Source organism: Anomaloglossus baeobatrachus, chromosome 2 (genome assembly GCF_048569485.1).
Source record: "Anomaloglossus baeobatrachus isolate aAnoBae1 chromosome 2, aAnoBae1.hap1, whole genome shotgun sequence".
NCBI classification, from domain to species: Eukaryota; Metazoa; Chordata; class Amphibia; order Anura; family Aromobatidae; genus Anomaloglossus; species Anomaloglossus baeobatrachus.
The window spans coordinates 688,895,887-688,907,679 of record NC_134354.1 but is presented as its reverse complement, the minus strand read 5'-3'; the positions used below and the strand labels follow the sequence as shown (position 1 = coordinate 688,907,679).

Genomic DNA, 11,793 nt, shown 5'->3' with positions numbered 1-11,793 from the left:
AAGACCCATGAGCTAGGATGCAAACCCAGCTTTCTAACACTGTGCACTACATTGAGACCCAAAATCCTTTGGCAATCTTCAGATTTCATGATGCCTTGCACACCCAGTGCCAGAGGTAGCAAAACAACCCCAAAACATTTTTAAACCTCCACCATATTTTACTGTAGGCACTGTGTTGCTTACTCACATACATTTTGGCAAACTGCAGTCTAGCTTTTTTATGTCTCTGTGTCAGCAGTGGGGTCCTCCTGGGTCTCCTGCCATAGTGTTTTATTTAATCCAAATGTTCACAGATAGTTTGTGGTGACACTGATGCACACTGAGCCTGCAGGACAGCTTGAATTTCTTTGGAACCTGATTGAGGCTGCTTATCTACCATCCGAACTACCCTGCGTTGCAGCCTTTCATCAATTTTTCACTGTTGTCCATGTGGCTAAAGGAATATCAGCATCTCTGGAGCTGGACTTGTAACCTTGAGATTGTTGATATTTTTCAACAATTTGTTTCTCAAGGCCTTAGACAGTTCTCTTCTCTTTCTGTTCCCCATGCTTAGTGTGCCACAAACAGACAATGCACAGATTGAGTCAACTTCTCACCTTTTTATCTAGTTGCAAGTATGATTTTCATATTGCCCATACCAGGCACTTGCCACAGGTCAGTTTGAACAAGCATCAGATGTTTGAAACAAATTTATTTACGGCCAAATTTGGCATGGTGGTTACAATTTTGTATTTGGGTTTTTGTGTGAAATTATGTCCAATTGCCTTTTTTGAGCTGTTTTTTTGTGTTGTTCCAATACAGACAAAGGAAATAAACATGTGAAAGAGAAAATATGTGTAACTACAATAATTTTTTGAGAGAAATACTTCATTTTCTTGAACAATTTCAAGGGTGCCAACACTTTAGTCCATTACTCTATGTAAAGAAAACACAATTAAGTAGCTATAGTAAAGGGGTATTCACTGATGCGCTGATACAATTTCTGTGGCGGGTGACCAAGTAAGCAGGGTGGTATTAAGCCGTTTTCATTATCGTGTATTTTACCCCATTTAAGTATTTGCAAGGTCACATTTTAACACTTTATTTTGTTTGACAAGTGGATTTATCTGAACTTATGGTTACCATTACTTTACTCTTAACCACCTGGAATGGGAGGATTTGCTATCTTTTTACCTTCCCATTATCCTTTTAATAATTAAAAAACAAAAAAGAAAGATGCAGCCAACATAGAATGGTGGCCCCATTTCTCCAGTGGCCCTATAGCAGCTGCCTAATTAGCCTCAGTGGTAGGTCTTGGCTCACCTTATTCGGAGTCTTGCTATCCTGATGCCCCATTACTGGATGGCATGTACTGACGTTCTTGAGTATGTGACCTCATTGCCATTTGCTCCAGATTCCTAACCACAGTTCGGCCATCACCCTGCCTTAGTGAATTAGAAGTCCTATGAGACAGAGACAAGATTTACATCAGTTTCTTAGCTACGTCTATTTATCATAGATAGGACTCCAATATGAATGGTAACATTGAACAGTACAGCAAATATAACTTTCTTTTCATGCTCACCTTGGTGGTGTTGACTCAACAGGTTGACTAAGAGAACGCTTTACCTAAAAAAAGATACAAAAAACATCCATTAACAGGTTAATGAACAAAATGCAGAAGAGAACCAATTACTGAATAAGAAACTTAAGCTGCATTTACACTGACTTCCAAGGAACGCACATTTCATGATACTCATGCGGTGAAAACACCCTGCCGAGGAAAACGCTCGATCGTTGGGTGAAATCATCTTTTGGTTTGTACAAATGATCATGGCTCTCGACAGCACATCTTCTTGATGGCGAGAGCAGTAGCAGCTTATGAGCACTGATCGTTACACTATTACAGATCGTAAAGTGAACATCTCGTGTTGGGTCATCCTTTGTAAACAGGTAAATTGATCACCAATAAGCAAACTGTACAAATCATTAAAGGGATAGAATCATGATATTGGTCAGGGTCCCAAAAAAGCCAACTGCCCAAGTCATTAAAACTGCTCATAGGGGGGCGATCCATATCAAGACATTTCTCATTAACACAGAGGTCCCCAACCGTTCTGCCTACGAGAGCCACATTCAGCTCTAAAAAAGGGTCACGAGCCACATCCAGCTGCCGCCTCGTCACAGTAGTGACACCCAGTGAACCCATTACCAGTATAATGTCAGCCAAACGTTTTTCCACAGAAAACACACCAAGGCAGTATACCAAGATCCAGGGGTTCCAACCTTACCCCCATTAAGATCTGCTCTTCTGTGTGGAGCTACTAACAAAAGTCACCATGTGGAGACCTGCTCTTGATAGTGCTTGCTACATCTGGTGCTTATGCCCATGGTTTAAGACAGAGCCGTGAGCCACATATCACAGGCCCACGAGCCACATGCGCTAACAAATCAGAACATCAAAAAAGCTTTATGGAAAGCCTGGCATTGAGAAAAGCTTGTAAAATAAGAACCAAATCGAGATCTAGAGTACCACTTTTGGAAGGCTCTTCCATAAACTAACGAGGGTCCATGTTCTGCTGATTACTGACATTTGGCATCTCTTCCCTTGTCGGTCCTACAACTATAATATTTCCCCTAGTGTTTCCCGCTTTCATTGTAACCTGGCATCTACTGATTTAAGCTCACAATCCAGTAATGTGTTTCTATTTAACACAGAAGACTATGGAGACACGTGTGTGGAAGTGGTCTACGTGGAGATATTATACCACAATTATGTAATGTATAGCCATACCCTTCGACTCTGAGGAAGTTTGGAGCCAACCACATCTCCTGGTAAGACTGGCAGAGGAGGATCTTGTTTATTCAGATGCAGGTTAGTGTTGACGTATTTTATACATTCATCTAATGTAGAACAGATATAGGAACATGTCCCCTGTAGGTTGGAGCACGCTGTATTGACTTTCTAAAAGAGAAGGAAAAGAAATTCTAAAACCATTATATACAGCTCTTACTGTACATTCTGCATCATAGAAACAAAAAGGAAATAATCTCACAATGGCCGAAACAAGGGTTCTTCCCATCATTGGACATTATCACCCGTCCATAGCATAGGTTAGAAATTGTTGATCGGTGGACATCTGATCACTGAATAACCCCACAGCTCCTGAGAACAGGGTTCTGCAGAGCCCCTCCTTAATTGTACAGTGGCTGAGCATGCTCTCCATTTGTCCCTATGGCACTGCCGACGATAGCCAAATGCTAAACTCTGCTTTTTCCAGCAGTCCCATAGACAGTGAATGGAGTGAAGTTGAGCATGATCAGCCACTACACAATTAACTAGGGGCTCTGCAGAGTAGACCTAAACCAATCAGCAAGTTAATATCTAACCTATAGACAGGAGGTATCTTCTAAAGATGGATATATGGTGGTAAATCCTTTGATTATCTATGATCGCAGTGATGCAGGTTTTATAAATTTGCATTAACCATACTTTGATTAGATGCCATTTAATTACTTGCACCCTCTGAACTCCTATTCTTCCATTATATCTCAGTTCTATTTTAAAACGGTATTACAACTGTTAGAAATATATGGCATATCGATGGCTTCTTTGGATATTGAAATAAGTTCGATAGACAATATTTTGGCCAGCCAAACACAAATACTCCTGACTAGTTCACTGCTTCTCTTGCCTTAAAGGGGTTGTCTGGTCAAAACACAATTTTGCAGATGGGACTGTATAAAACAAACTCAGTCACACTCACCAATTGGAGCACACCTGGATCCAGCTCCGTAGTCTATGTAAAGATAGAAAGTGGTGATGTCCCTGTCATGTCACCAGATGCGGGACCACTGGATCCAGATGGATGCTGGTAGATGAACATGACTGAGTTCGTTATATTTTACATATCCGGGCCCTTTTGAAAAGTTTTGTTTTGCCCGGACAACCTGTTTAGCCCATCTAAGACCCTCACCTATCACACAACCCATGGATATGCCAACAATATCTAGCATTGGTGAATGTTTTAACGCATTTTTATTATTTTCTGCAGTCAAAAGTTTACATACACTAAGGCGGGCTTTGCACACTACGACATCGCAGGTGCGATGTCGGTGGGGTCAAATTGAAAGTGACGCACATCCGGCATCACATACGACATCGTACTGTGTAAAGCCTGGATGATACGATTAACGAGCGCAAAATCGTCGTAATCGTATCATCGGTGCAGCGTCGGCGTAATCCATAATTACGCTGACGCGACGGTCCAATGTTGTTCCTCGTTCCTGTGGCAGCACACATCGCTGTGTGTGAAGTCGCAGGAGCGAGGAACATCTCCTACCGGCGTCACTGCGGCTTCCGTAGGATAGGCGGAAGGAAGGAGGTGGGCGGGATGTTTACATCCTGCTCATCTCCGCCCCTCCGCCGCTATTGGCCGCCTGCCGTGTGACGTCGCTATGACGCCGCACGACCCGCCCCCTTAGGAAGGAGGCGGGTCGCCGGCCAGAGCGACGGTCGCAGGGCGGGTGAGTGCATGTGAAGCTGGTGTAGCGATAATGTTCGCTACGCCAGCTATCACACGATATCGCACCTGCGACGGGGACTATCGCGTGCGACATCGCAGCATCGGCTTGCGATGTCGCAACGTGCAAAGCCCGCCTAAGAGTACTATGCGTTGAAACAATATGGGACAGCCCATATGATGATGTAATGTCTTTGGAAGCTTCTTATAGGTTTATTGGCAACATCTGCGTTAATTAAAGACACACCTGTGGATGTATTTTAATGCACACCTGAAACACACTGCTTCATTGTGTAGTATCATAGGAAAATCAAACGAAATCAGCCAAAATCTCAGGAAGAGAATTGTAGACTTGCACAGTCTTGCTCATCCTTGTGTGCAATTTCCAGATACCTGAAGGTGCCTCGTTCATTTGTACAAACAATTACATGCAAGTACAAACAAGATAGGAATGTCCAGCCATCATACTGCTCAGGAAAGAGACTGATTCTGTGTACCAGAGATGAACGTGCCTTGGTCAGACATGTGCCTATGAACCCCAGAACAAAAGCAAAAGACCTTGTGAAGATGCTGGTAAAGCTGGTAACATTGTGTCACTATCCACAGTGAAACAAGTACTGTATCAATATGGGCTGAAAAGCCACTTTGCCAGGAATAATAATAATAATAATAATAATAATAATAATAATAATATTTATTCACTTATATAGTGCTATTAATTCCACAGCGCTTTACATACATCAGTAACACTGTCCCCATTGGGGCTCACAATCTATATTTCCTATCTGTAAGTTTTTGCAGTGTGGGAGGAAACCGGAGTACCCGGAGGAAAGCCACGCAAACATGGGGAGAACATACAAACTCCTTGCAGTTGTTGTCCTGAGTGGGACTAGAACCCAGGACCCCAGCGCTGCAAGACTGCAGTGCTAACCACTGAGCCACCTTGCCGCCCAGGAAGAAGCGATTACTCCAAAAGAAACATAAAAAAGCCAGATTAATGTTTGTAGATGCACACAGGAACAAAGACCTTATTTTTTTGGTGACATGTCTGTGGTCTGACAGAACTAAAATTGAACTCTTTGGCCATAATGACCATGGTTACGTTTGGAGAAAAAAAAGGGAGAAGCTTTGAAGCCAAAGTACACCATCCCAATTGTGAAACATGGGGGTGCCAGCATCATGTTGTGGGGTTGTTTTGCTGCAGGAGGGACTGGTGCACTTCACAAAATAGATGGCATCATGAGGAAAGAATTGTATGTGGCAATATTGAAGCAATATCTCAAGACATCAGATATGAACTCAAAGCTCAAACTCAAAGCCGGAAATGGGTCTACCAAATGGACAAAGACCTGAAGCATACTGCCAAACTGGTTACAAAGTGGCTTAAGGATAACAAAGTCAATGTTTTGGAGTGGCCATCGCAAAGCCCTGATCTCGATCCTATTAAAAATGTATGGGCAAAGCTGAAAAGGCCGGTGTGAGCAAAGTGACCTACAAACATGGCTCAGTTACACCAGTTTAGTCAGGAGGACTGGGCCCAAACTCCTACAACTATTGGGAGAAGCTTGTGGAAGGAGATCCAAAACGTTTGTCCTAAATATTAATAAAATGTATGTAAACGTTTGACTTTGCAGAAAGCAATAAAGATGCCTTAAAACATTATATATAGTATTAGCTCCACATAGCCTCCTATATACATTTTTGAACCGCCACATAGCCTACTATATACATTTCTGAGCCCCCTGTATACATTATGAGCCTCCACACAGCCTTCTACATACAGTACATGCAAACATCCCATACACATTAAACAAAAAAACCATCACATGCTCACCTCGCTCCCATTCCCACAGTGCTCTGCTCTTGTCTCTGGTGCACTGATACTACGCACAGCACATGCGATGATGCAAAGTCATCGCATCTGCACTGCCTTACGGTAATTGGTGGAAGATGGAGCAATTTGCCCCTTCTCCACCAACGTGCTCACCGCGGTCTGCATCCTGTGGATGCAAATATTGGTGACATTAAGCGGCGGTTAGCAGACATGTGGAAGAAAAGGACACGGTGCCACCACAGTCCAATGGTTTCAGCCCTACGGCTGTCTCGGTCCGTGGGCTGGCCACCTTCAAGAGACTTCCCTATATGAAAAGATGGAAGAAGGAAGGAACAGAACTTTGGACCGAATGAAGCCAACATGACAAGAAGGGTCGTATATGGGGAATCAGATCCTGCAACACTGAACTGAGAGCCTTTGTGCCCCAGTCGATTTGGTGTACATGGACTACGTATTGGAATTTGGGCCATTAAAGCGCAAATTCTGAGCCCTGAGGAAGGGTTATTCGTTTAGGACACCTCAACAAATGTCCTGGAAATTCATGTATTATACACCTCGACCCTGGATTCACCTTTTTGGATTCCCCTGTTTCCTAGTAACCTAACTGCATTGCTTAAGGTATAAGATTATATTGTATGCTAGACCTTCTGGGGCGGTGGTGGCGGGCCTGTGGCGCTCCGGCTGTTGCGGGACTGCGGTTCCCGTCGTGTCTTCACAGCCAGGGCTTTTGCTTTGGGTGGCCGGGCATGATGGGGGTTGTGGTTCTGCGGCAGCTGGGGTGCCGCGGGTTTGCCATCGCTGTTCTAGGCGGTCTTTTTTTCTCCCTATATGGTTATGGGGCTTTTAAAGTTCTTTTGTTGACCTTATTCGTATGTCACTTTTTGTCCTAACTTATCTGGACCCCGAATCTTCACAAAAATTACGCCAGTGAAGTCCTCGTGGGGACCTACTGCTGCCAACTATAACTTGGAGTACCATCTCGAGCTATAATGACGCCCACTGAGGGTTTATTATTTTGACTCAATTTTCTCCCCATGACCTTTGCCAATATATATACCAGCGGTTAGGATATGGGCCTGTAGAGTCCTCAGACGGCCCTTATTCACTTAGAATAGCCCTGCCGGCTGCTCTTTATACTCCGGTATTGAGGTTGCCTCTCGATGTCCCCCCCGATCTAAATGACTCTCCCTGATAGGGGTCTGGTATGTCTGTGCACACCACACTTATTAATTGTAGCAGAATCAGAATGCCCCTCTGTGTGTGTTATTTTGCCTCTATATGGGCGCCATAGTACTGTACAAAAACGGGATATCTGGTACTGAATTGTTAATCTAAACCTACGACCGTAAAAGTTCCATCCAATCCCCCCTAAGACTCTCTATTTAATAATGTAATGAATCTAGGAGCCTGTGGGGTCGAATGATGAGTATCTATGCCACTGCTGTGTTACAGCAGTTATCATCGGTATTCTCTGCGCAAGCGTGTTACTCCGCTGTGAAAGATGCACTAAGTCCTAATAAAATGCCACTGCACATGCGTCGCCGGAGCTTGAATATCTTGCCTGTATATATTTAATCTATTTAATAAAAGTTTATTTTTATACTCCAAGATCACTGTGCGCTAGCGATAATGTCTCACTCGCCTGAGGAATATATGTTTTGATGACTAATAGCGCTGTTTTACCGGCGCATGCGCTGTAGGGTCTTAGGGAGTATACCAGCCGAATCATGTGATTCGGCCAATATGGCGGCCGCCATACAGAAACGCTACAAACTACAACGCTGCACTCTCCAATGCTGCAAGCTGGTGAGTGATTATTTAATTTGGTATGACTTAAATAAGGCACATTCCTGAACTCACACTGTCAGCCTTTTCTTTTTCGCTCCTAATTGGGAGACCCAGACAATTGGGTGTATAGCTATTGCCTCTGGAGGCCACACAAAGTATTACACTTAAAAGTGTAAGGCCCCTCCCCTTCTGGCTATACACCCCCAGTGGGATCACTGGCTCACCAGTTTTGTGCTTTGTGCGAAGGAGGCAACACATCCACGCATAGCTCCACTTTTTAGTCAGCAGCAGCTGCTGACTATGTCGGATGGAAGAAAAGAGGGCCCATACTAAGGGTCCCCAGCATGCTCCCTTCTCACCCCACTGTATGTCGGAGGTGTTTGTAAGGTTGAGGTACCCATTGCGGGTACGGCGGCAGGAGCCCACATGCTGATTCCTTCCCCATCCCTTTTTACAGGGCTCTGGGTGAAGTGGGATTTACCGGTCTCCAGGCACTGAGACCGTGCTCCATCTACAGCCCCTGGAGAAGATGCTGGATGGAGCGGAGTACATCAGGGACATGGCCCTGCTTCCTCAAGGTACTCTGTGTCCCCGTGCATTTGGCGCTCACACCGCAGCATGCTGGGTGTTGTAGTGCGCCGGGGGACATCAGCGCTGCGGCGCCTGTGCCATGGCCTCATTCAGCTTCGCTGAAGCAGGCTCACTTATGGGAATTGGTCGCGCCGGCCGCTGGGACTGCGGCGCGGCTGGCACTTGTAGTGCGCCGGGGACTTCAGCGCGGCCTGCGCTTTTACGGCGGCCGCGCTGATAACTAGAGTCCCCGGCTTTTGCGGCCTGCTTCCGTTCGTTCCCGCCCCCAGACCTGCCAGTCAGGAGAGGGGCGGGACGCTGGCCACTTCTAGGAACCGGTCGCGCCGGCCGCTGGGACTGCGGCGCGGCTGGCAATTGTGGTGCGCCGGGGACTTCAGCGCGGCCCGCGCTTTTACGGCGGCCGCGCTGTTAACTCGAGTCCCCGGCTTCTGGGCCTAGTCTCCCTTCGTTACCGCCCACAGCCCTGACAGTCAGGGTAGGGGCGTGACGCTGCATAGCACAGCAGCGCTGAGAGCTGGAGTATGTTTTGCATACTCCACCCCTCTCACTGTGTGCACTGTGAATCCGGATTCCCGCACTTTCTCAGGCACGCCCACGGCTTCCTTCTCTACAAGGACGCCGGCAGCCATTAGTGTCAGTTTCTGTACGATACAGAGACAAGTGTGGAAGACCCTGGCATTCTGATAGTCACACAATCGCTGCAACAGGCGTTAAGCAGCACCTGTGGTGCTAACCCCACTAGTGCAGAAGTGCACTTATAGATACGCTTGTACTATATATATTGCACTGTTTGGTCGCACGTTGTATATACCCTCCTGGATTATGCGGAGGAGTTATCAGCATATTCTTTGTGTAAAACAAAGGTGCAGAACCACATGTTTTTCTATGCAGCTGGTACAGCATGTACGGCTATACGGCCGGCAGGTTACATAGACTCCCATTGTATGCACTAATGGCCAGGGGATGAGGACGGTGTCTGCAGTATTTACTGACAGTTTTTCTGAGACTATGGCTATGATACTAGAAGCCTAGCAGTCCGGACATGTCTCTCACAATATGGGCACTGTTGAATCATTGATCCATGGCCCCCCTCAGTGTGAACAACTAACAGCTCCGGGAATGTCACACGCATCCCAGAGTCACGGCTCTGCACGGACGTCAGTCCCAGACAGCCTAAGCGGGCTCACTATAAGCGGCCTCGGTTTCATCAGGGTCCTACCAGAGGACTCTCTGTGTAATGAGGCGGAAGTAGCGGCTCAGGATTCTGATCCTGAGACCGCTCTCAATCTGGATACACCTGATCGTGACGCCATAGTAAATAATCTTATAGCGTCCATCTATAGAATGTTGGTTATTTCTCACAGCTCCTCCAGCGGAGGAGTCAGCTTCACGTATTTTTCTGGACCACTCTGCCTTCAGAGAGGCAGTCCAGGAACACCACGTTTATCCAGATATGCGCTTCTCCAAACGGCTTAGGATACACGTTATCCCTGTCCCCTGACTTGGTCAAGGACTGGACCCAGTGTCCCAAGCGGCATCCTCCAATCTCCAGGCTTGTAGCTAGATCCATAGTTGCAGTGGGAGATGGAACTGCACTCAAAGATGCCACTGACAGACAGATGGATCTCTGGTCGAAATCCATCTATGAGGCTGTCGGCGCACCGTTGGCTCCGGCATTCTCTCCCTTGGGGCACTCCAAGCTATTTCAGCTTGTCTTACACAGATTGACACGGTTACACGTACATCTGTGCCGCAGGTGGCATCCTTAACCTCTCAAATGTCTGCATTTGTTTCTTACGCGATTCAGGTTGCCCTAGACTCTGCGAACCGTACGGCAGTAGCCTCCGCTACTCCGTGTTTTTAAGCAGAGCCTGGTCTGCTCGTTAAGTGAATGGAAGGCAGATTCTGCTTCCAAAAAAGGTTGCTTAACCAGTTGCCTTTTTCTGCTGACCGACTGTTTGGTGAGCGTTGGATGTAACCATTAAACAGTCCAGGGGTAAGGATTCATCCTTTCCTCAGCCCGGACACAACAAACCCCAACAGAGCAAGAGGCAGTCGGGGTTTTCGGCCTTTTCGAGGCTCGGGCAGGTCCCATTTTTCCTCGTCCAATGTGGACTCAAAAGGATCAGAGGAGCTCAGATTCTTAGCGGGCTCAGTCACGCCCAAAAAAGCGACAGTCTGAAAACCCGCTTCCAAGGCGGCTTCCTCATGACTTGCGGCCTCGGTCGGTAGCAGGCTCTCCCGCCTTGGCGATATTTAGCTGCCATAGGTCAATGACCATTGGGTGTGAGACATTCTGTCTCACGGGTACAGGATAGAGTCACTTCTCGTCCTCCAACTCGATTCTTCAGAATTTCTCCACCTCCCGGCCGAGCCGCTGCTCTTCTGCAAACAGGGTGCACTCTATAGGCAGAAAGAGTGATGACCCCCGTTCCTCTTCAGGAACAAGGTCACGGTTTTTACCCCAAATTCTTTGCGGTACCTATAACAACGGGCCGTTCCGTCCCGTTCTGGATCTAAAAATGCTCAGCAAGCTCGTGGACACCAGGCGGTTCCGGATGGAATCCCTCCGCCATGTCATCGCCTCAAGGTCCCAAGGATATTTCCTAGCATCATTAGGCATCAAGGATGCTTATCCACACGTGCCGATTGATCCAGAGCACTAGCGTTTCTACGCTTCGTTATAGGAGACGAACACCTTCTGTTCGTAGCTCTACCTTCCGGCTAGCGACAGTCCCACTGGTCTTCGCCAAGGTCAGGGCAGCAGTAGTCACAGTCCTGCACTCTCAGGGTCACTCTGTGATCCCGTATTTAGACGATCTACTTGTCAAGGCACTCTCTTAGGAAACATGCCAACACTGCCCGAACGTTGCGATGGAGACTCTCTAGAGTTTTGGGTGGATCATCAACTTTTTAAAGTCAGATCCGACCCCGACCCTATCGATAACATATCTAGGCATAGAGTTTCTTACTCTCTCAGCGATAGTGAAGCTTCCGCTAGACAAACAGCATTCACTACGGGCTGCAAGCTCTTCTTTAAGAACCAGTCGCACACATTGAGACGCCTCATGCACTTCC

General features: G+C 46.6%; 1 protein-coding gene across 1 annotated transcript in view; it reads right to left on the bottom strand.

The window, feature by feature from the left end:
- Positions 1-11,793, bottom strand: part of LOC142292095 (pleckstrin homology domain-containing family A member 3-like) — a 37,941-nt gene that overhangs the window by 7,424 nt on the left and 18,724 nt on the right. Inside the window, exons 5-7 of the mRNA XM_075337200.1 lie at positions 2,774-2,944; positions 1,565-1,608; positions 1,303-1,442 (exon numbers count right to left, since the gene is read on the bottom strand). Of these exons, the coding sequence (XP_075193315.1) occupies positions 1,319-1,442; positions 1,565-1,608; positions 2,774-2,944 (339 nt within the window). The 3' untranslated portion in view covers positions 1,303-1,318. The remainder of the gene's footprint in view (positions 1-1,302; positions 1,443-1,564; positions 1,609-2,773; positions 2,945-11,793) is intronic.